The sequence below is a fragment of the Sardina pilchardus genome, chromosome 14 (assembly GCF_963854185.1).
Source record: "Sardina pilchardus chromosome 14, fSarPil1.1, whole genome shotgun sequence".
In the NCBI taxonomy this organism is placed as follows: Eukaryota; Metazoa; Chordata; class Actinopteri; order Clupeiformes; family Clupeidae; genus Sardina; species Sardina pilchardus.
This window is the reverse complement of record NC_085007.1, coordinates 16,665,132-16,691,211: the sequence shown is the minus strand read 5'-3', so window position 1 is coordinate 16,691,211 and position 26,080 is coordinate 16,665,132. Positions and strand designations below refer to the sequence as shown.

General features: G+C 41.9%; 1 protein-coding gene across 1 annotated transcript; it reads right to left on the bottom strand.

Annotated features, from left to right (window-relative positions):
* Positions 1 to 1,561: 1,561 nt before the first annotated feature.
* auh (AU RNA binding protein/enoyl-CoA hydratase) lies at positions 1,562 to 25,700 on the bottom strand. Its single transcript, XM_062554143.1, has 10 exons — positions 25,441 to 25,700; positions 24,610 to 24,677; positions 24,404 to 24,491; positions 23,676 to 23,762; positions 22,979 to 23,071; positions 22,096 to 22,152; positions 5,742 to 5,929; positions 4,573 to 4,623; positions 2,351 to 2,398; positions 1,562 to 1,808 (listed from the first exon to the last, which is right to left on the bottom strand). The coding sequence occupies exons 1-10, from the start codon at positions 25,658 to 25,660 to the stop codon at positions 1,731 to 1,733; spliced, it is 978 nt and encodes a 325-aa protein (XP_062410127.1). The 5' UTR covers positions 25,661 to 25,700; the 3' UTR covers positions 1,562 to 1,730.
* Between the last annotated feature and the right edge of the window lie 380 nt (positions 25,701 to 26,080).

Sequence of the window (26,080 nt, the reverse complement as noted above, 5' to 3'; positions counted from 1 at the left end):
CCAATAGATAGATAGATAGATAGATACTTTTGATCCCCAAGGGGAAATTCAAAGATGTATGACAACATCACGCCTAAGGACAATGAAGTTTCACTCTTTAATTCTGAATACGAGGTGTGGTTTCCATCCTGGACTGGTAATGCTTGTTAGGAAATTCAGCCTTCTACTGTGTGTAGGCCACAGCTTACCAGTCTGTGGCAGTACCAGATCGGCAAAACAATAGGAATACAGAGATTAAAAAAAACACATTGGCAAAAGGAGTCCATGTGTGTGTGTGCGTGGGGAGGGGGGGGGGGGTGTCATGATCTGTTATTGTCTCTCCATTTCCCTTGGAGAAGCACTGTTTCGAAAATGAGTCAAGTGTTGTTGTCTAATGTATTGTTCCAGATGGTGAGAAAACAAAGGCATGGCTGATAGGTCACAGAAGGAGTGTGACATTTCTCTTTTGTGAGAAGGATTGCTGCTGACACAGGTGTGACCTTGAGAGAATTCAAAACCACTGCAATGATGGTTAGTATGTCAACACAGTGCAATATGCCCACAGGCGACACCCTACTGTCGTATCAGAATTATGAATCTTACGCAACGAGACAATGAGTAACAACACTTAAATTATGACCTTGGCAAACTGGAGGCTAGGAGCGCAAAACAAATATTGAAACGTTGCAAATTATTCTATTTTATGTATTTTACTTGCCATTGCCCTATAAACTGCAACAACCCTATACTGCATATGGCCTGTAAGAGTGAGGACAGCATTCCGGAACAGTGGAGTTGATGATTTATTGAGGCTTTTTACAAACTTTTTGGTAAAGATACAATTCTTCCCAAACCATTAATAAGTACATCTCCATAAAGTAGTGCATTGCTGTGTTGGGTAATTGGTGCAGTGTAGTAGAACCACACAGGCACAGAATATGGTCATTCGACAAAAATGATCGTAAGGAAGCACCAGCTTTCTGGAATATAATCTGGGTGAAATGGCCACACATACTGTATAATGCAATAGCATTTGATAAAAACAAGGAACACAAATTTAAACAAGGGCCCCTTTGTGTTGGCAGGGGAAAGGCAGTGGAAGGCAACTCATGAAGATGGAAAACTGAAATTTAAATGATATGAACCCATGCAAAAGTCATCTGGTTTACAAGTACAACCTTTCTCACAGTCATGCCTATTCTGACAATATGGGCCACAGAAATGAAATCATGTATCTCACAGTACCTACAATCTACAGAGGCAACCATCACATCGCTGATCATAACAGATCTAGTTGCTCTGTATTTAATTTCTCACAGGAACTAGCATTAGCATATTAGATGCTAATCATTTAAAAATGGGACACCCTCACCCATGTCTTAAACAATTTTAAGGCCAAAACCTGCATTAAACACAATATGTGACGAATGTTTTTTGTGCCATATTTTAAATTTTTGGGAAAGAGTTAGGCCTCTAACTAGATAGATGTTAGTAGTGATGATTGCCCTTGCCTGAATCATTCAGGCTGAATTATACCCCCCCCCCCCCCCCCCCCCCCATCCTATCCCATCCCTCTACCACCACACCACCACACCTCCTCTGTAGGAGGGAACCGTGGTCTGGCTGCTCCATCACATCTGACTGGAGGCAACTAGCAAACGCTGTCGCGATGACAATAGCGGTGATGGAGAGATGCATAGACGCTCGCCGGGGAGGGGGGAGGGGCTCTGACTGCCTCCGGTCGGTTCCGCTCACTCTCCCTTGAAGCGCGGGGGCCTCTTCTCCTTGAAGGCGGCCAGGCCCTCGAGACGGTCTTTCGTCGGAATAACCTTGGAAACGACGAGACCCGTTAACAAATTCCATTCTATCTTTAGTTTGGGCTCATGCGCGTCCACCCTCGCTCCGATCTCTCGCTCGCTCACATGCACAAAACACTGACTCCAATCTGATGACTAAACCTTTACAGCGACAGTCTGACTCGCCTGGTTGTCCTCTAGATGTGGACAATACGTGTTACTGTGTGCACCGGGCTTTAACAAACAAACAAAGAAAAAAAAAACAATACCACTGACACCAATTAAGCAGAAATGTACAGCGGTTACTTCTCAAAAGTCATATGTTAGTCATATTCACTGGAACATGTACAATATTCATCTCAGATGCTCAGAGAAAGGATGCTGACTAATAATGTACCATCAGTGTTGTCTCAGCATATGGGGATATTCTGCATAGTCCTATTTCTACATCATAACACTTAACACAATGCTAAGGTTCTTTCAAATGAGCAAATGTCAGCAATAGAAGCTTATAAACAGAACTGATTCCCTGATTCATCAATCCCTGATGAGTTCATATGACTTCCCAGACTTACCTGGGCATAGCAAGCTTCTTCAATAGCTAGACCGGTCTTCAGGTCCACCTGCAAATGAAACGGATTATAGAATTAGACATTTCTCTCATTTGAAATGCCAAGAACAATTCTTCCAGGAGGTTCAAATGTGCTGCACCTTCGTGGGTTCATCCATTCAGATTAGCATCGCTGTTCAGCAATAAACTCAGTAGGGCATCTTCACTGATAACATTTAAATCAGGCCAGAGGGCCATCTTCAATTACACTTAATCAACTCATACAAATTGGCTTTCGGACACAGTCAAACACCAGATTAATTAACTGTGGGCGGCCGAGTTCCTGAAGGTGCTATTGTGCTGGAGGAAATTAGTGGCTTGTGTAGCCAGAGGTTGCTTTTTAAAAGCTGGAATAGGGTCACATAAACATCACATCAGGCGAAAACAAAAACAATGGATGCAGTCCAAACACATGAGCACAAGAAGGCATTATTAACCTTTACTTAGATTCCTATTTGGGTCAAATGATTTAATAGGGAAAATGCCCTTACAGCTAACAGATTAAATTTGTTTATCCAACCTTCCTGAAAGGATCATTTTAAACTGTTAAATATGAGCAAATCCATGCATCTCACAGATGAATATGCTTCCACTCAAATTGGTTTTGTGTGCACTTTTGTATTTTTTCTTAAAACCTAACCTGCTTTACAACAACAGAAACCAAGTGAATTGAAGCTAATTAAGTTTAAAAGTCCATTTTCGTCTGTGACATCAACCCGTTCATCACTGCCGTGGCACACTGTGAAAGCTCACTTACTAACCTATAAAAAAAAAAAACTAAAAAACTGAACACCACCAGACTTACAAACCTTCACCATGACAACAACTCTGAAAGACCTACTTTCATAGGTTACCTTGGCATTTTCATGTGCCAGAAATATCTCTGGCACACGTGGCACACATGGCACAGCGTACACACACACACACACACACACACACACACAGAGACACACACAGAGACACACAAAGAGACACACACACAAAGAATAAAACATAAAAAAAGATATATAACCTCATTTCAACCACTTGTTTTTTTATAAAGGTAATACTGGAGGAGTGCAATTTTGACCATCTCAGCCCCAAAATGAAAGTACTCAAGGCACACTAGATGAAGCAATGAGGCACTATATCTGTGTACAAAGCATAGATGGGATGGTGGGTAAAGCGAAGGCGTTTATAAACGCTCAACCATCTTGCATTAATTTATCGATGAAGTACATTTGTTTTTTTTTCTGTGGCACACGGTTTATTATGCTTCCAATTACAGCTGGTCGGAGATTGTGCAGGTCCATGGACCGGTTTGTATAAAAAGAACATTTTGAAAGCATTGCTCAGCTCTTTTAAAACGCATAGTTATCCGAAATGTACCAAAAGACCGAAAAACACTGCGTCAATGGAGTTCCTAGGAAAAGGATGACTGGACTAACTCACACTTCCTGTTAGTGACATAAGCTGCTTTTTAGACATTTACTCCGCACTATATGCGGATCTTTGTCCCAGGGATGTTCGATCCTTCGGGTGATTCAGATATAATGCTTACATGTGGACATTATTCGCCAACGACACCGACACACATGAACAGAATCTCTGCGTGGCTGAACATGCGCATGAACAGAATCTCTGCTTGTTCTTTGCTTTGTTCAGACACGAGCTCATTTACATAGTGTCTGTTGGAAATACTAGGAGGAGAGTAGTGTAAGAGCCGGCTAAGTTTGGAGTTCCAAAAGTCCGTTTATGCTGTTCAGATATATACACATCAATCACTTGATATCAGAACATAAAGACTTACAGTACGGAGAGAGAGAAAACCTGTTGCAAAGTCAGGTTACCAGGGTTGCGCCATATCATATTGCATGTCACATATCCCGATCATTCTTGTATTACCAACATTGTTGCATGTTTTAGCATAGCTTTGTGTGCCTCCATACACAAAAAAGTGCCCATGTGCCAGGCCAGCTGAGTTACCAGACTCTACCCTCCTCTAAGTTTATCTAAATGGCTGTGCCACACAGCGATGGGCTTGCTGTACGTTTGACAAGATGCCATTAAATACCGAGGCAGACATCACCTACAACATAATAGCCTTTTGGAGCTGGTCAGAGTTCAGTCCTTTGTATGGGCACCCAATGAAGTCAATTCACCAAGAGTACAAAGTGCACACATCGCAGTGAATGATGAGTTTCCTACCTCAATCCCCTGGTTGATTGCCAGCTTTGCCATCCTGATTGCGATAGGTCCCTAAAAAAGAAACGAATAAACAAACAAATAAAACCACTGACACCAATTAAGCAGAAATGTACAGCGGTTACTTCTCAAAAGTCACACATTAGTCATATTCACTGGAACATGTACAGTACAATATTCATCTCAGATGTTCTGAGAAAGGATTGCGGCTAATAACGTACCATCAGTGTTGTCTCAGCACATGGGGATATTCTGCATAGTCCTATTTCTACATCATAACACTGACACAATGCTAAGGTTCTTTCAAATGACACAATGTCAGCATTAGGGTTGCAAAGGGGCAGAACGTTTCCAGTACATTTCTGGAAACTTTCCATGGAAAGTTAAGACGGGAAATTCAGGAAATATTCGGTTGGAAACTTCCATGGAATGAAAGGAAATTATTAGCCTGGCTATCACCAGACCAAGCTCAATCTTTTGGGATTGAACATTAGTCTTAGGAGTCAGCACTGTATTTCTACTGCAAAAGAGGCATGATCAATGGGCTTAGTTCAAATGACTCTGTACACATTTGAATAGTCCTTCAACCAATCAGGCCAACGATCTGGGCGCAATTGATTCCAGCGAATGTGGACATTTAAGTTTACTAACTTGACTGGCTTCCCATATTTAACAAATCCAGTTTATTCCCATTAATTCCCAGTTATATTCCCTTCAATTTTGCAACCCTAGTCCGAAAACTGTTATTAGCTTGCCTCAAGTTAGCCACGCTTGCCAACAAGTGGGTCTGAGGAGGTAGTTATCAATGCATATACACTGACACTGGAGTAAGGATTACAGAGTTTGACTCAATTGAACAATTTCAAGCAAATTCTTAGCCAATAGGAATACTCTTCAAGGAACACTCCTCTAGATATATACTCTAAATAAGCTCCTAATACAGTCCTCTTCTGCTTAACCTATACGTCAACATCAGTGAATACACAAACATTGGTTAGCTATACTATGATGGCATGCTTTAGACAGGAGTGTGATGTGTGTGACATGCTTTAAGTATGCTTCAGTAAAAAACTAAACATCACATATGAAGTCCACGAAGGCCGTTTATCTTGGGAGAAACACAGTTTCATTCAGCTGCGCACTCCTTGCTGTAGGTCGTCAGGTCGACTAACCTGTGGGTTGAATTCGCGGGCCAGGTCCAGGGCCCTGTGGTACGCCGCGTCGCCACTTTTGTTCTGCTCCACGGAGTGGCTGACCAGCCCCAGCTTGCAGGCCTCCGTGCCGTCCACTACCCGCGCTGCGAAGATCAGCTCCTTGGCCAGGGCCACGCCGATGGCCCTCGGGAGCCTCTGGGTGCCCCCTGAGGAGAGAGAGAAGAGAGAGAGAGAGGAGGGAGGAGAGGGAAAGGGTGAGGTTGGGACAGGGGCCAGGTTTGGGAAAAGGGGAGATGGCAAGTGGTGTGGGGTGTGGGGGTTGGGGCAGGGAGGAACAAGGTGAGGGGAGGGAGAGGATAACAGAGGTGAAGGAGCTGAACTTCCATGTCCCACATTTAACTGCCATGAGTGTAACTTTCGTTTCGACACAAATGATGTGCCTCATATTTCTGTGGCCCATTGCATTGGAATCTGTGGAGGTCGGAGCACTATTCAAAGGATACTACAACCTATGAGTGAGTCAGGGGGATTCATGGAAAAGTGTATTAACAGGGATCGCTTTCTTCAGTGAATGACAAAGTTTATTTGGGAGATCAGGGCAAGCAATTGCACACAATTGTAATTTTCCTACAGTCTTTTGGATAACAAATTCCAGTGTAGGAGTTTTTTTTTTTATCTCTGACGTGACTACCACCATGACCGACCAGAGTGCTATTCTTCATCATCATTCATTTATATTTACTTCACATTGTTTAATCTGACAACACATGCTATTTGGAAATAGCTTCAATGCTATCAGTATCAGTATCAGGAGGGTGGCATCCGTGTCTCTGATATGTATGATGATTAGCACATTTGAATGATTATCAGTTCCAGACATTTACGCTTACTCAGTTTGCTTTTGTATCGAGTTTGATTTTTTGATCAAATGATAAGAAACCAGAAGGCAGTATTCTTTTGTTCAACACTTCCTCCTGAACCCCATGCACCCTCCTCCTCCCACACACACACACACACACACACACACACACACACACACACGTGTCTGGTGGTTAGTGGGCATTGCTCATGGTCAGGGTGACCTGGCCTTCCTGTCTTACGGGCCTCCATGTGGGCCTCTGTGTACTCAGGCATGGTGGGCAGGATGGGATCCCTGAGCTGCCTGAGACTTCCAGAGCACACGTGGGTTACGTCAGATGGAAAGCAGAGGAAAAGCTCCATTATTCTGATTCAGAATGGTGCGGAGGGCCCCCTCCAACACACACACACACACACACACACACACACACACACACACACACACACACACACACACACACACACACACACACACACACACACACACACACACACACACACACACACACACACACACACACACACACACACACACACACACACACACACACACAAACAAACATGTTGAGCTCTCCCACAAGTTTGCTTCAGCTAACCTTTTGAGATGGTCAGCGAGTAATTCAAGGCCGTAAGTAAGCCAGTGAGTCACTAGTGTGGGTTACAGATGTTTGATGTCTGCTGGGCTGAGCAATCTGCAATCAAAGTATTGTAGAGCACGCTCTCATAATCCACCAGTTGAAGGTCTCTTCCATTTAATTAAAGCTGGGAACAGAACAGACCTCCCAATTTTTAAACCAGATTTTGAAAGGATGGAACATCCGTGACAGTCATGGGAAGTCTGAGAGAGTCAATGGTAGTCATGGCTGGAATTGTTACGTGTGTTTACTGTATGTGGCTGATTGAATCTGGAATTGGTCAACAATGGATAGAATCACAAAGGATTCAATCTCACATGTTTGATCATTTCTGTGATATGGTCTGTGATATGGTTACCATGGTTGCAATTATTAAATTAAAGAGCCAACAGCTCAATCGTTAAGTTTGTGCTCATAAATAACTCTCCATCAGATTACATTTGGAGGTTCGGTCTACTCGCATTCTTATCGTGTGTGACTGAAAAAAAAAACAGGAGGTCTGTTCCCAGCTTTAATTGTGTTTATTTATACAAAACCATCAGAATATAATGTCTTCATTGTCATTGTATTTAAGTACAATGAAATTGGAGAGCTACTCTAGTAAGGTGCTACACTAAAAGGTGCCATGTGTAGGTTTTTTTTTGTTGTTGTTGAAAATAGTCAAAAATTAAAATCACAAATTAAATTGCCCCGATATCCACTACAATTGGAATGCTAACCAGCTAGCTTTGTCTATGCTAGTGAGTGTACTCTCTTATGCGCCACAATGCATCCCAAGAGGTGCTGTATTGAACACATACATACGAATAGAAAAATGCCATCGCAGGCATAATGGGGCCTTAAAAGATGATTCAATGCCTATAGAACCTCACATGTAGCCTTTGCAGTGACATGGTCTTAAAGTGCTTTACAAAACACTCAAGGCCTGAATCACCAAAGTAAGCACACAGGCATCAGTGGAACTTCTGATGGCCTAGATCAGGCGTCACTTCAGGCCTGGTTCCAACAGAGAGGCCTTCACCAGCTAACGCCCGAAATATGGATTGACGTTGCACTGTGATATCATGTCCAGTTGTCCACTGAGGCAGGGACTTAACTTGATTGTGGCGCATCATTAAAGCAGAACAGCTGAGTTATGGGTTACATCTAAGCAAGTACAACAAGAGATCTCTGGGGGGAAGCCCACATTACAGTCATACCCCACTGTCAATGGACTAGCCTTAAACGGTCAATCAAACATGGGGCCGTGACAAGCCTCCTCAAGTCTTGCGCTTGGCACTTGTCGAAGAGACGTCTTCGTTGGCCTGACGAGCTGTACACCTGTGGGAGCTGAGAGCACAAACAAGCTGCTGAGTCACACGATTCCCGCTCCTGGTCTCGCTAGAAAAGCGTGGATGACTTCCAGCGACTGGGTGTAGCCGTCACCAACAGACACAAAGTTGATAACGTAACAGGAATGTGACGAAGGCTAATACAGAAGTGGTTAGAAGATCCATTAGCGCAGCAATTTCCAGCGTATTAGTGTCGGGATGGCGTTTCATGCTAATTTAAAAAAAAAATTAAATAAAAAAATGTTGATTTCTCCCATGTATCAACTGCAGTGTCCAACACACATCGTTTGTTGGTTTTCATTCCGATCAAAATCAGAACGGAATGACAAACAAAGAAAATATAAATGCATTCCCATGTATAGCCCGCCCTTGTGTATTAACCGCATAGCTGAGAAAAGTTTGCAAAATCAATGTATAAAGCTATGTTAATAGGCAGGAAACCATTGGCTTTGGGGTTTGCATCAAGCTATAGAGATTTACAGATAATTTGATGATCTCAAAAAACAATACTGGCATGCCAGAGAAGGTTGGTACAATCACCAGGTTCAGCAATTATTTACTGAAATGCTGCTAGTACACCATCTTAATCTGCTACACAGTACCGACAGGCCTTCAAGAATGGAGGCTTGGGTGAAGCATGACCGGTTGAAAGCATTGTGTGAACTGAGCTACTGTGCTGATATGTGTCATCAAATACTGTGGAAAAAAAAAATCACGTGCCGTTTTCTCAATAGGCGATAGAGATTACATGAGGCATTGTGACCAGGCAACTTACTGTGTCTTCATATATATATATATATTTTTTTAATTCATTTGACCAAAACTAGGAAGTACAGGAAAAACAGGATCTCTTCAGTAACTTCTGTGCTTCTGTCCACAATGACTCACAGTGTAATCTTTCTTCCATTCTCTTTGTTTGTGCGTTTTAGATAAATGAACAAAAGACTTGTCTACACAGAGACGAGTTCTCTGTCCGCTCAGGCTTAAAGGCTTTGAAACAGCTGGTTTTGTAGAGTGAGGGGGAAGTCCTGCTTTATATTTCTCAATCATTTCAGCAGAAATTCTGCAGGACCAGATAAGGTTGACTAACGCAAAAGTGTCAGGACCGAGTTCCCCAATGACAGCACCCGGCACCTGTTAAATGTGTGACACTAGTGATGGTCTTTGATTTAGAGGAAGATGGCGTGCGTCATCTGCACCTATTAACCTATGTGAAACCGACAATTTATTTACCGCAGGCAAAACAAAAGAGACACTGTTTACCAAGCGTGTCTGCTGCCAGACATTCCTGAAAAATAGAACCATGAGGGTAGGATGAACAACCTGTGTGTGTGTGTGTGTGTGTGTGTGTGGCTAAATGTATGTCATTTAAATAAGCACAGAAAGATGTCTATCTGAATCAGGGCTTTGTTTAGTCCTGAGAGGTTATAAATGACAAAGAAAAAAGATACTTGAAGGGGAATAAGAATTGTGGAATCAACTATCAAACACAGATTGTTACCAGGGCAGGTCAACTACAGAGTTATATCTAATGTGCAGCCCCCATCATATCCAAAGTAACGCATGCGCACGCACACAGAGTTTGTACTTGTTGTTGCTCCCTTATAGCTGTTGAACAGAGTCCATTAGAGCTAGTTAATACAATCAGCAGTTTGGTTAAAGATTACAAAAATGCATAAGGCATTTCAGACATCAGCGTTCCATGTTATATTTACGCCTGGGAATAAAAAAACCCCATCCAAGTAATGATTAACTTCACTGCCTAAAATGCAACAGTAATAGTGTAACCCTGTGCAAAGGTGTTGAAAGAAAATTCCTTTAAAAAAATGTCTGCATAAACCGCTGCCAAGAGCCACTTTTAAAGCCGGCCAAGTCATTCTTTGGATCAACTCAACAAGATGTTAACAATTATTTTAGTAGTCACTCCTGTGGTCGACTGTTTATCTTAATTACACGGTCATTCACATATATCTGACAGAGTACTGGTGCGTAGTCAACCATCAGAACAATTAAAGGAGAAATCCAGCGAGTTTTCACATACTGTAGATCCCCGTTGCTCAAGGTAACTGAGTACTGTTAGTACAAAAACAATCGCAAACGCAATAACAAACGCAGCCAAGCAACTAAGCGTGGGCATGTACATAGGGGCTCACGGACATGCCCACAGAGTGTAGCTCTATAGCTGCCTGGCCACATTAGCTGCTGGGTGTAGCAACTTGAGCTACTGTAGGTAAAACCAATTGTTTTTTGTGGTAACACTTTACTTGACGGGTTCGTTCAGAACACATTCATAACAGCTGTCATGAATGCATTCATGACTGTTTCATGAAACATGACTCAACATTCATACCAACCCTTTCATGAATGTGGAAGACAAAACGTCAAAAACTTGTCAAAATAAAAAAACAGCATTGCTGTCTTTTTTGTTTTAGCCAACATGATCATGTCACATCTTAGTCAACGGGGAAGTCCAGTGTCCAGGAGAATTTCGTTTTTTGTTTGTCTGTTTGTTTATTTTATGATAGCAACCTCTGATGAATGCATAATTGTCCACCAATGACTATATATAGATATATAAATCAGGAATGTCCAACCATTCAGAGGTCTACAGATGGTCAGTAGCTCACTTCCCAGTATGATGAATACTTCACAACTCGTATAGTAAAGTGACATTTGAAGTAGACTTCATAAAATATTCATGAGATGTTTACAAACGCTGGAGAGGATAATTTCATAATATGGATTACTAGATTGTTGGACTTTTATTTTGACAAGTTTTCGTAGTTTTGTCTTCCACATTCATGAAAGTGTTGGCATGAATGTTGAGTCATGTTTCATGAATCAGTCATGAATGCTTCATGTGCAGTTCATGACAGCTGTTATGAATGTGTTATGAATGAACCCGTCAAGTAAAGTGTTACCGTTTTTGTTTTGTTTTGTACCAATGTTACTCGGTGAGCTCGAGAAACAGAGATCAATATGAAATCTCACCGGATCTCCTTTAAGGCATGGAAAGATGCAAAACAGACAACATTGAATCTTGCACACATTTAGAATTTCCCCTTGGGGATCAATAAAGTATCTATCTATCTATCTAACAAAAGAGCAGAGAATTATATGATGGAAATGGTTGCGGAGTCACCTCAGTCAGCAAAAAACAAATTCAAAAGCCATGCACAGCATAGTGTAAATGTACACACATACATTTGGTAAGAAAAGGGGGGGGGGGGGGGGGGGGGGCAGACATGAAGAAACGGAGACAGAAAAAGGAGAAACAGGCCCTTACTCCATTTCTCAGTTATGGTCATTAGTTCTTTCTGTTCCCCTTATGGTCAACGCATACCAAACATAAATGACGAAAGCTTTTGTAGATCCCACTGACCAACTGCTAAAGCTGAAGGCACTCTAGAGGTTTTGGTTTGCATCCAAGCATAGACACAGGAGCGGATAAACGAACCAACGCAATATTTGACTTGCGACATCACTTTCACATGAAACACAATCAGCCCTAAATGTTTCAACGCAGTTGCACCACAACGAATTACCCAAGTGCTTTGATGGAAAAAAAGGTGTTTACAGATGGCGTAAGGGCAGAAACAGTTGCAGAAAGTGGGCCGATGTAGCAACACTACCCTCTTCTCCGATTGGCCTGTTGTCAGCTTCAATCATCGACTCTCTCACTCTGACCCTTCAGAGTCCAGCTGCAGATGAATAATACAAACTCCAAATCTAGGGCACCGACTCGACTCGACTGGCTATTAAGATGATCCAGGTTAATGGCAACAGTAGCATCAACCGTCCTTCTGCTTTTCATCTGCTTACTTCACATGACGCGTGACACAATACACCATCGCAGACATCTGACTGCTTTATGAGGGCAACATGTCATGAGGCAGCACTGTCGTAAGTCTGCTACTGAACTTCAGTGTCCACCATAAAAAAAAGAGAGAAAAAAAAAGAAAAGATGTCCCTGCAGACGCCTGTGGCCTGCTGCTGCTGACGTTCTTGTGTAATACTGGGTAACATGTTTTCTTATGAGAATCTTACACGATTTTGCAATACATTCCAAGAAATTGTTGCATCATTTTTTTTTTCTTTTTTTTCTTTTTTTTTTTTTTGCTGAGATGAAGAAAAAGACAGCATGATGACAGAGACAGACACACAGATAGAAAGTCAGAGAGCGAAAGAGAGAAAGGAGAGAGAGAGAGAGAGAGAGGGAGGGAGAGACAGAGAGAGAGAGAGATTGGGTACATAATTCAGCCACAGTTGTTGATAAAGTAGGACAAAAAAAAAAAAAGGACTGAAGACTCTCTGTTGTACCCAATCTTAATCTAAAGTCCCCACCCGACTCCACTCCACCCTGAAGTGCTGTGGCCTGGGATCATATTTACAGAACCACTGAAGCGAGCATGACCCGCTTGCCTCGCCTTCCCAGAAAAGTTCAAGGCGGCAGCAGCAGCAGCAACGGTGGCAGCAGAGGAGCACACGCCCCGAGTGTGTGTGTGTGTGTGTGTGTGTGTGTGTGTGGCTGCGCAAACATGTCCGAGCAAACGGCCAGCTCAGAGAAAGTGGAACTCCGGGAAAAAGCTTGCAGAATCTCACAGTCTCGACTCCGCGGGGCAAACAGGCGTCAATCAGAGAGACAGAGTAACATGATGTGGGTGAGGGAGAAAATTGAGTCGTGCAATGATTGATGCGGGCGAACTCAGAGGGAAGGAATTCACTGTTTGGGAGGTTTGCAGGGAGGCCTTCTCTTACTCCAGGTTGAGTAACACATTTTGTAGGTTAACTGTAAACACCTCAGACACCTGCAAACATATTCTGGGGCAAGAAGCCCCTGTCTTTTCACGCATGCAAACACACACACACAAGCATGTTACGCACACACACACACACACAAAAGCATGTTACGCATGCACGTACACACAGTCACACACACCCCCAATGAGCAGAGGTACAGGACAGGTATGGACACCTTGTGTTTGCATGCCTGTGTGAAACAGTGCAGGCAGAACCCTGCCCATGACCTGCTTGAATGCTACCATGATGGATCAGGTTTCTGCATCACACCTCCCCAGCTATAAGCATGAGTGACAGGAGTGACACACACACACACACACACACACACACACACACACACACACACACACACACACACACACACACACACACACACACACACACACACACACACACACACACACACACACACACACACACACACACACACACACACACACACACACACACACAGCTCAAATAGGCCTTGGAGCAGCGAGAGAGACAGATTCCTGAGGGGGACATGTCCATTTACTCTCATTTACAGCACGGCTGTATAAATAGGAGTACAGTACAGCCACACTGCAGCCGTGCCAGTTACCTTCACAAACTAGGCCACACAGGCCTCCGCTGCACTCAGTGGACACTGGGGAGTACACATGGCCTAGAAGGTTGTGTCCCTCTTGCGACATGTAGCCTATAGTCCAGAACTTAGTGGCATGGTACCGGACTCCTCCAAAGTCCACCATTACACTACACTACCACTACAGTAACAGTGCACAGATATGTGTGATGGAGAAGAAAATTGGATCAGGTCGCAACTGCTACAGGAGTTACACTGGTCTGATACAGAGGCTTCTGTAGTGTACTGAGACTCGTGGAATTGTTGAGGAGGGTTTTAACAACAAAAATAGTAGTGATACAAAAAAAGGAAAAAAAAACAAACATCTGAAATGAAAGGGTATGTTCTTGAGAAAAATGGAAAATAAGCCTTCTGATGTAAATTGCTCTTTGTTATAACCTGTGAAATCAATAAAAAATATATTAGGGGTGTAAAAAATAACCGATACGTATCGGTAATCATTCGGAACGTTAACAACGCGAGTGCATCGGTAGGCAAACCCCTGGATCGGTTTAAATGTACTATGAATCGATAGATAAATCGATTTTAACATGACGAATCGGAAAACTAACGTTACAAGTTATGATAGGCTATTTTCAAAATCGTAAGACCAACCGTGATTTGCTAACACACCAGAGCGCCTAGCCTTCTCCAACGAGGGTAGGCTAAGTGGCGTCATTGCTAGACAGTGGCAGCAACAAACTAGTTGTCAAGTTTAGTGAAACGCAGATAATGCTGACGTGAACGTGTGTTGCAGTATCCTGAACGAAGACATTCAGTCGTAAGCACAAGCCTCAAAACTAGCTTCATAGGCTACAACAAACACCCCTTGTCATCCTCCTGTATTCCCCTTTCCCCGTGTCTCCCCAAATGCTTCGGTGCCTTACTGTATGTTCGGTGCAGGTCTGAAAGTTGACTGAGGAGGGTAGTGCCTACCTGTCATGTGTTGAACGCGGTTCTCACAACGTGCGTTAGTAACCTCCTTATTTATGAAAGGTAATCCAGATAGACACTCTTTCCCAAGAGCTACAGCTACATCACATATTTCTAAACTATTGTGATTGGTTCAGCAGCTAAGTATAGGGTGATATGAATGTATCTCTATTAATTGGCCGAGTGATTTCGTTTAGAGGCATTTGGGCACGTTCTTATTATCAAAATGTTTGTTCAGTCTTTCAATCCAGTCAATCAAGTCTTTTGGAAAAAATGTAATTAATGACATGCAATGGTAGCCTAACTTTTCTCATGCCATTTAAAGTAGCAAAAAAAAAAAAAAAAAAAAAATCTGCAGTATGGAAAATAAAATGAGATTAAGAACTATATTGCATTTTGGGGCCTATTACTGCATCGTATCGAATCGTATCGCATCGTATCGAATCGCACTGAATCGTTCTGTATTAAACCGCATCGTCTGTGAATCGTATCGTAGCTTTATGAATCGATACGAATCGAATCGTCTTAAAAGGGAGAGATTCACACCCCTAAAATATATGTAAAAAAAACAAAACATCTAAAGATGTGTAGTTCTCAGAAAAGGTCAAAGGGTCCTGTTTTTCAAAACCATCCACAAGTAACTTAACTACCTAAATGTCAACCTTCAGTGGACTCTTCAGGATTGATCTGGTCCACCAGCCAAAGCTTGCGATGTAGAGCTCAACCTCCACAGCTTGATGTCCAGCTCCATAACACGGCACATGTTTCACCCGGCACGTTAGCCCTTCGGGGAAGCGCAGGACACAAATAGCCCTTGCAACAGAACATGCATTAAGACGCAGAGGAAAACTGAGATCGGCTTGTTGTTTGCGCCGCAGAGTTTGGCCCACTTTTCCCCCTGGCACACGAGTAAGTGAGCTAACGAGTGAGGGTGAGGGAGGGAGGGAGAGAGAGAGAGAGAGAGAGAGTGAGCGAGAGAGCGACTGAGTGAGCGAGCGAGGCGGTCTGCTGCCGTTTACAGCTCTAATTTCCAGTGCTCATCACCAGGCAACGAGGCCGGACTGTGCCGAGAGGCCGTATCCAGGGGCAGTTTTGTTTGACCTGGACGAGTTCTGGCCCAGTTAAACGGGCCCTCTTGCCTTTCATTCCCAACTGGTGCCACTTACTCACTCAATTCTCAATTACTCAACCCATTGTTCCAGATTTTGTTTCACAAAATATTAAATATTACTACTATATATAAATACTTAATAATAATAATAAATCATATACAGTGCCTAAAGTATTCACATTTGGTATTTCCCCATTTATAAATGGAATCTTTTGATTGCCTTTTCCCCCCTATAATTTGCAAAATTTTATGTAAATGTAAAAGCATATTTCTACTAAGTAATTAGTAGACCACTTCAGTCTGCTGAGATGTTAATGTTTGGCAGATACCAAACGCTGCACATCACCACAAACGCACCAAACCTAATGTGAAGCATGGTGGTGGTAGCATCAAGCAGTTTTTCAAATAAATATTCAGTAAAATTGCAGTATTCAGATGTGCAAGTCTAATTGAGACCTATCTATGCAGACTTGAAGGGGGTGAATATTTATGCGATTGCTTATTGCACTGTATATTTTTAATTAATTAACATTACTTTCTAGAAATCTGCTTTCACTTTGACATTAAAGGGTGGTTTGTTGTAAATTATTGTAAAAAATACAGACTAAATGAAATGGTTTCCATTTATAAAAGCAGCAAAAAGGGAAATATCCAGGGAGTGTGAACACTTTTTATAGGCACAGTATATATTATACTGACTTGAACTTCACCAGTTAGGAGTTTACAGTAGAGTGGCTGTGTAAAACATAGGAACCCCCTTTCAACCCCTTTCCACACAAATCCCCAGCTTCACACATTCAGTCTCACACACACACACACACACTGTACAGAGGTACAGCTGGACACTACTCCCATAATTTTAAGCATCTTAAAAAGTAATGACACCTTCACATTTGACTGCTAAAAGCACTGCTACGGCTTCCCTGGTTCAAAATATTTTGTCCTAGCACACCAATAAAGCAACAGGTATGTTCTCGCCACATCGCACACACCCACAAAAACACCCAAAGCCAGGTAATTGTCAAAAACAAAACACATTAAAAAAAGCATACGAGAGCGAGACGTTCGGCAGCTCTAATGAAGAATCTGGGCCGGCCAGAGAGCATGATGGGAAGGGAGCTCAAACTGGGTCAGCGGTTCTGCAGTGGTCTCGCTCGCACTGGAGTGACTCCATCAGCCGCAGAAAATATTGAAAGCACTGTCTTTTCTTTTTTTTTTGAGTAAGGACAATCGTTTCATTTGTTTTGAGGTCAGTGTGCTTTCACTGTGCCCATTCAGTGTATGTGTAGAGCGGAGAGACAGTTCTTGCAGTACAGTGACATTTTCCATGGCGCATCAGACCAGTGACAGATTAAACAAGCCCAGCGCAGACAGGGCTAGTTGCGTCAAAGCAAATGAATAGGCAATCTTGCTCCACCATATCTTCAGAGGATATCGAGGAAACTCTGAAACACTGCAAGATAGAATCACCTTGACAACCAAGAGTTCAAATAAAGGTGAAGACTGTCCATGTCCAAGAAGACCAAATAACATGTTTGTGACGAAAGCCTTCTATATGGTTACCGTATGTGACACAGCCCACCCTATTCAACACCTCATTATTTTATCAAAACTGTTACAAAAACAATTGTATGAGGGCTTCGCTCAGGAGGCAAACATAACTACACTTCCCATTACGCCTGCACAGGGGATGGGCTGATTTCATGATGCTTACCATGTACCTGCATGTGAAGAAAGGGATGAGCATCTGAGCTGTTCACCCAAAGGCAACTATTTTTCTCACAAATCTCTCTGAAGATGCAGCCGAGCGTCAGACGATAGCTGTTGCTGCAAGAAATTCTGACACCACCCTGTTTCCAGTGAAATCTCTGTTTTGATCATGTGGTGCAGGAACATGTCACCTCTCTCTGCTCTCTCTCCCTCCTTCGCTCTCTCTCTCTCTCTCTCTCTCTCTCTCTCTCTCTCTCTCTCTCTCTCTCTCTCTCTCTCTCTCTCTCTCTCTCTCTCTCTCTCTCTCTCTCTCTCTCTCTCTCTCTCTCTCTCTCTCTCTCTCTCTCTCTCTCTCTCTCTCTCTCTCTCTCTCTCTCTCTCACACTCTAAGAAAAACGCTCTTTGTTAATGTGGCTTGAGTTTTGAATCAAGAATGGAATGCAATTCATATTAACTCCACAGTTGAGGACAAAACTCAACTTTGAAGCCTATGCGACAAGGAATTCATACACTATTTGTCGCTTATGCATCAAAATACAACATTTACTTTCAATGTACAGTATGTGGTATGCTCTCCACTTCAGTGTTATCCTTCATAACAGGTTTTATATAGTCAATGTATTAATACATGCATTTCAAGGGTCAGGATTTTCAGGACACTAATTATCAAACTGTATGTTCTACAAAACTGCTGGGTAGCAGCACAGATGTCAGAGAAAATAGCCATTATTTCAAGTACATAATGAGAAGCGCTTGACAAGCCAGCCCCTGAAGAAGTACTGACTCAGGCATAATATTTTAAATACGCAGCAAATACGACAAATGCGAGGCTTTTTCATGGAGTTGTTTGTCTTGTCCTTTAACAACCTAGTTAATCCTGCACTTTTGGTCTAAATTCGCAAAGAATTATCCAGCAAATTTGTTCAATCATTATGATACCTCTATAACCCCATTTCCCTCTCCACTTATCCCATCACTACACAGTGGACTTTAAAGCCATGTGCTACATCAAATGAGAACAAAAACAAAAAACATCAAATGAGAACAAAAACAAAAAAAACACAGGTCTGAGTCACATAAGAATAAGTCAATTATGTGCACTTCTGGAGTTAAGGCAGGATTTCACAAAATGAGCTAAAGATATGGCCCATGTTTGAGGTTAAGTAAATATTTTTTTTTATTCAGCCATATTTTCACTTTTGTCAAGGTTATTCCTATTCACTTTCTTTCACAATCTGGTGAAAACTTACAGATCAACACAGAAACTTGAACTGACCCTGATCTCTGAGACATGACCAAACAAACAAAAAAGTCTAATCCATCACAAAGGTCTACAATTTCTAACAATTCCACATAGATACAGCCACGTAGATAGTGGGAGCAGACAGCCAACCATTCATCAAAACATGTCAAATCTCCTGCTCCATGCTTATTTTCAATGAACATCTACATGCCCACCAAGTTTCATGTGTCATTCCTGATGTATTACTGCGTGCCAGTGGTGACTGGTAACTGGTAACTGTGTCATATCTGAAAACCATAAAAACCCGAATCGGATACTTTCCAGTTGTAACAAGCCAAATAACAAGATCCTTTCGTTTGTTAGCAATATTAACAATAGCTAACAGACAACTGGTAACAAAACGTTTATTACGACTTGTTGCAAACCGGGCCACAGGCAACTGTGGTCAACTGGGGTGTGAGCGTAGCCATCTAGGAAATTCAAACTGAATACTCTGAGTTTTAACAAGCTGACAAGTAGGAATTACATCTTATGGGGGCATTCAAATTGCAACTTCACCTGGCTGGGAAATATGACAGGGAATGTGACTTACAAGTACAATTGGAACATTGCACATATTGCGCTGTTTTTCTCCCTCTTCAGACCAATTGCTCTTAATAGAAGGTCCATGGGCAAATTAGTTTCATGGAGGTGCATGACACACCTTCCATTGTCAGGGGGTGGGGGGGAGAGAGAGAGAGACAGACAGCGAGCGAGAGAAGGAGAGAGAGAGAGAGAGAGAGAGAGAGAGAGAGAGAGAGAGAGAAAAACACCCTTTTTGCTGACGTCTTACCACTCCATTTCCAGGGAGTCGAGGGCCGTGAATAAATCTGAAAGACCTGGCGGTGAGCCAAGGCTCTGGTGACCTATTTTCAAACAAGGGAGAAAGACGGCTCGCAACAGGCTGGAGCAGGAAGGCCGCTTCACTTCACCCCCATCCCTCTCTCTCTCTCTCTCTCTCTCTCTCTCTCTCTGACACAGGGAGAGCAATCCTTGGACAATCTCAATCACTTTTCCTGAAATCAAGTGGCTCACCTAGCGAGTCGGCTCATTCAAAATGGGGGTTGACAGAAAAAATAGGGGCAATCACTAGATCTAGTGCCTATTGTTACTTTGAGATGTTGGGCTGGTGTTGCTATTAAAAGGACAGCAGATGCGACTGCAGTGCACCTGTTGACAGGTTTATTTTTGCTGAGGGTAGCAACAAACACAGAAGTCTAGCTCTTGTTTGTGTACACTGGCACATCCTAAAATGTGGGCTTAACAGTAAAGGCATCAAAGGGTCAACTAACCACAATTAGATTCAGTAAAATCCGAAAGATTCATCTGAATTGAACAAAGAATCTGGTTCAGAAATGTTAAAACATCAGTAGCGAAAGCGAAACCAGTGACAAACATTAGCGTCACTCAACAAGTATGCACAAAAATGCAAGCGATGGGATCTTAAAAATAGAAAATCACTGTGACGAGTCCATGAGGACATCAAGATCTAAATCCCAACGGCTATGCAGCAAAGGGGGGAAAAGCAAAAGTCACATAAAAAGGCTCAAGAAATGGCCAGACAAAAGCACTGACATCAGTCCAATTAACACAAAGCCAGCTACTCCACCCCACACTACTTGGCTTTCCCCAAATAGAACTTTCCAGAAGATATTCATATTTTAAATTGCACAAGCAATATTAATAGACATTCTTTCTATTAAAAAAATTAAATGTTTCAGGTGAACTGATGTGCTTTCATCACTGCACTTCTCAGTCTGACTTCATGAACCAGCCGTGTAATTTATTCTCTAATCTGTCTCACAGCTCTAAACTGCCAAGAAGCCGATAACAAGCAACCAGTCATGAGACAACACCAGGCAACATTTCGGAATAAAGACCTCTAAGAATAACCGCGACATTTGAGAAACTGAGGAAACAGAGAGGAAAAAAAGGGGGGAAAGAAAATAATCCTTCTCCATTCATTCCCTGGCAACTGAATGTGCTATTGTGGCGTTCCTGCTTCCTGGGCTCTGTGTGACGACTGTATTTTTAGCGTGAGGTAACCGAAGCGGTAATCTCATTTTATTAAAAAATTCCTTGGAAGGGTTTCAGTCTGGTGGGGCCGCAGACAGAGGCTGACCTTTGACCTCCATGACAGATCCCCACAGAGCTCAAACCCCAACAAAGAACAGCTGAGCAGAAGCAGTGAGAGGCACATAGAGAGGTACATCAAAGACAAGAAACCATTTTTTTACTCGCCATACAAGACCCACAGAGAGTACTTACACATTATTAAGATCCCTGATTTCGGGTATGAATAAAGTAATATTGAACACGTTTAGGATAGATTATATTTGACCACTGGACATAACACAAAACTGGCACAGGACTAGATTTTTCTAGACAATGTGCGGAACTATACTGAGTCAATTTCCCCTTTTGTCAAGTCATACAAAAGCAATTACAGACATTCTGCGTCATCTAGCTATGTCAACTCATTATGCTTAGAGAGACTATGACAATGACCAATTTAACACACAATGTGTTAGTAGTCCACTGTAAAGGACAATTCTGAAAAATGTATTATGCTTATCCTGTAAGAGTCCGCTTCCTCATTCCGAGCAAAACTCATAGCTCCTTTCCATCCAGATCCAATGCAATACATGTCAGATATTTCAACTTTGAGAGCAATTCAATTCATGTCAAGTAAGGTAACATTTCCGCTTGTTATTTCCAGTAGGGTCAAGGGAAAAATAAGAATGTCAAGATTATTCTTTGTAAAACTTGGAACATGACAGCCAATACAACACATCTCTGTTTGAATTGTCAAATCAGACGAGCATGAAACTACTCAGCAGATTTTCAGTCTTTTTGAGCAACATCTCAATTGATTCCACAAAGATGAACAAATCTTTCAAGTGTGCTGATAAAAATCTGAACCCTGTTTATAGGAACCTTCATGTCTGTGGCGTTTTCTGAAGCGTTATTTTGTTTTCTTCACAAAATAGACCCAGCCAGGAAGCTCTTTTCTTTCTGAGGCTATGTGACTCTGAATCATGGATGCTGTTTCTATGTGAAGCAATTGTTTGTTTTTGTTTTACCATGTCAAAATCACAAGTTGTGTCTTACCTGCACCAGGAATGATGGCTAACTTTGCTTCAACCAAACCCATTTTTGCAGAGTTAGCTGTGGAAACAAAAACAAATGCAGACGCTCAACATCTGATGAAGTTGTTTTTCATTTCAGAAGCTCAAAAATTAATATACTTCATTATACACCTACAGCAATGACAGGTACTTAAAATAGACTCCCGTTTGCCCTCGGCAATGATTTGCATGCTAAAAAAATGTGTGAAAGCATATGGGATATCATTCCCGCTGATGCTGTCGTGTCTGTGTGTGTGTGTGTGTGTGTGTGTGTGTGTGTGTGTGTGAAAATAAAGAGATCAGGAACAGATTTAGGGCTCCAAAAGGGAGGAGAGTGTGCTAAAAGATGAACAGAGACATCTGTTCCCTGATGATTAAATATGGACTGCTAATTAATTCTTTGACAGTGCTCTTTTCAATGAGCTTCAACACACACACACACACACACACACATATTCTTGAAACTACTCCACACACCCTTTGTAACACTCAGTGGGACCAAAAGATTGAGAGAAATTATTATCATAAATGTACATGTTAAATACGTAACACAGGACAAAGCATCTTCATATACATTCAACACATGCCGCTCAGTGCCAGTAGCAAAGTTTACATGGACACTTTTATGTCATTCCGATGAAACTATTCTGATTGAATCTGTGCCATCTGTGTACATAGGGTAGCCATTGTTGCCTACTTTTCCTGAGAAGCTCAGGCTGACCTTGTCGGAGGTGTTTATGAGAATTTATATTCCGATTGAGCCATTACTCCGTTTATAATTGGATTAAAAGTTTTCATGTAAACATGGATAGTGACTCAGAACATTTGAATGCAGCATGAAAAGGGTGAATAAGGCGCCAACTCACATGCTACTCTGATATCACAGGCCAATGCCATTTCAAGACCTCCACCCAAAGCGGCTCCATCAATGGCTGCAATCGTGGGCATCGGGAGATTACCTGTGGTGGAATTAACACTGGTATGAATGAATGATCAAATCAAAAAACTCACTCACTCACTCACTCACTCACTCACTCACTCACTCACTCACTCACTCACTCACTCACTCACTCACTCACTCACTCACTTCTGTCTTTTTAATTGGCTCACTCTATGGACACAAGGGGATTCTGTCATATGATAATTTGTCCCAAGTATCTGTGTCTCAGTCCCTTAGATGTGATCATTTAATTACGTTTAACAGGCACTGTGAAACTGTGGTTGCAGTGCAGACAGTCTTTAATGAGTCATCACATTCTAAACCCCTTTGTTTAATTTATGGTGCTTTGTTCAAATGACTTAAACAGACTCCTCCATCACATACAGCATTTGGTCACAATAGTTTTCTACGACTTTCCTATGAGTTTCCTTCCCCTAATCTACCGGCCTGGTTTCACCAGTGAAAAACTGAACTGAAATAAAGGCGGGCTACCCATCTATGCTCTAGAAACAACAGAACTATAGTGACAATGATGGGAGGCAGAAATTCAGTTCCAGTTCTTTGGCAACATCCTAGATGCGAGGAAATAATAATAAAAAAAAGTGTTACAGAACACAACTCACCAAGTTCAGTGATCAAGCCCCGAGCTTTCGTAACAAACGGTCCCACTTCACTCTGGTGCATTTTTGCTCTCTCTTTGAGGTCTGCCCCTGTTGAAGCATATAAGAAATATATAGATAGGACAAACACACTGGTATAAAGACAGCTGCAGTATGTCTTTACACTATAAATAACGTGTACATTTACTGAACTGACTGGGCTTAAAAAAGCTGCAATAGTCCCAGGTTGCACTCCAAATTTAACATCACGTCGGAAGAGTTTACCTACTTTTGCAATATAGGCCACTTCTCTGAACTGATTTTGATAAGGCACAGCGTTGAACAACATGTGCAACTTTTTTTCATTAATGTTTTCTTTATATACTTAGACAGACTTTTAATTCATCTTCAAATCCATTAATTCCTAAAGGAAAACTCTCTGATCTCTGTTTCTCGAGGTCACAGTATCGAGTAGTGTCGATAGGGGGGGAAAAAAAATGGCAGCTACAGTGCTATGCTCTGGGGGCATGATTTAAAACGATTATCTAAATGTAGCTATTGGCAGGCTGCACTGCTTCAGACAGCTGTAATACACGTCCTACTTTAACCTCTGCCAGGTCACCCAGGTGACATACCATAGCATGCAATCTTTGTTTATTGCATTTACAATATTCAACTGGGAGACTACAATGCTGTTATCTTTCTTCACAACATGACCTGTAGGCCTAGTCTAATCTTCAACATCACCTTACCTGCACAGAATATTCCAGGCGCCATACTGCATATGACCACAGTGCGCACTTTATTGTTCTTCTTCACAGACTCTACTGCTTCAGACATCTGGAGGACGACACAACAGAGTACTGAGAGACTTCAAATCACTTGGAACCTTATTCTGAACTTTTTTAGCCCATGGTAGAAGACTCGTGAGGGGTGCCAGGTTTCTACTACTACTCACCATATTCACAAGGTTTTTGCTGATGGCGTTTTTCGCTTTTGGTCGATTGAGCCCGAAGACTACAATTCCTAAATGAGAAACATTAGTTACGATCAATCACTGTGCTATGGAAATGATTCTGATGAAATGTCTGCTTACAATAGTTGCATTCATAACAAGCAAATGTATTATGGAGGACCATAACCTGCTTAGCATTGAGTTACTTAAGCAAGTGGACTGTGGAGGTGTTTTTTTTTTACATTCAAGATGCAGTTATCTTATGATTAAAGTGTTTGATTCTGCTGTAAGGACAGACATGATTATAAACCTGAAAAGCTTCTACAAACCCTATGGAGGTTTCTCTAGGTGATCACGTGTGTTGGAGGTTACTAAGCAACAGAAACTGTCGGGAGGAGCTGGCAAGGTTAGTGGTAAGAGCTAGAACTTGCTGATTTTAGGGGGACTATCTTTTGATGAACTTAATAACAAAGTGTCAGCCAGTGCAATATTATACGACACATAACTTCAGAGCTTCTGAATCACTTCATAGTGCCGACAGAGTTCATTCTCACAGATCTGATAGCCTATAGGCTACTAGTGGTCTACTATTCAGCCCAACACAATACTTTACACCAACAACCATGCGTTTGCATCACTGTAGCCTACCATTGACGGTGCATTTCATACTATTTCGATCATTTCAAGATGTGTTTAACCAGTGTGTTTGTGTTTGGGACTATGCTAGCCTCCGTAAGGAATCCACAAGATTAGGCTATGCGGGGTTTCTGCTGTTCATTATCGTATAAGATACATAATAGCAAGTAAAAAGTGATGTTGAATTCTAAAATCTACCTGAATCATCACCGTCCAAATATCTAACGATTAGGTCATCTCCCGACTTCGAGTCTGAGCTGTATTGACGGACTCCTCCATGCGCTGCCGAACGGACATATTGTATTTTGTTACCGAATACATGATTAACAGCGTCCTGCAATCTGCAAACTCCGTCAAGACTGTTCGTTTGAGACCGAAAAGCTTGAGAAATGACTCTGCAACCAGCAAGAACCGCCATTCCGCTTTGCTGCAGTGTTTGTTTGACTTTCAACTTTGAACTAGTGACGTAATTTTAGACCACGTGACCAACTATTCCTGTCGCAGAATGGAGTTCCCCGAGTGCGAAACATTCTGGATATGATACAGAAGTAGCCGACAATGTCAAATAGCCTAGTTTGTCACATATGATTGTCTGCTCACTCATCATTTTAATCGCAGGTAATATAGCCTATTTTACAACAATAGGAAATTGAAGGGGATATTTACAACGAACTTGAACTTGAAGGGTGAAGAGCCAACTGAAGATGTTTGATTTCAAGTGATAGCCTAGTTTGGCCGACTTAAATCTATTTTTCAGTTCATCATAAATATTTTAAGTTAGTCTGCTGCTTATTTATTTATTTATTTTTATTATTATGACTCATTACCAATCTTGGGG

Coding starts and splice junctions, on each gene's coding strand:
- auh (XM_062554143.1), bottom strand. CDS start 25,660: ATGGCGGTTCTTGCTGGTTGCAGAGTCATTTCTCAAGCTTTTCGGTCT. Junction 5,930..22,095: donor AGCCATCATTCCTGGTGCAG/GTAAGACACAAC, acceptor CTCTCTCCTCAG/GGGGCACCCAGAGGCTCCCG. Junction 4,624..5,741: donor CCCGCGAATTCAACCCACAG/GTTAGTCGACCT, acceptor TTTCTTTTTTAG/GGACCTATCGCAATCAGGAT.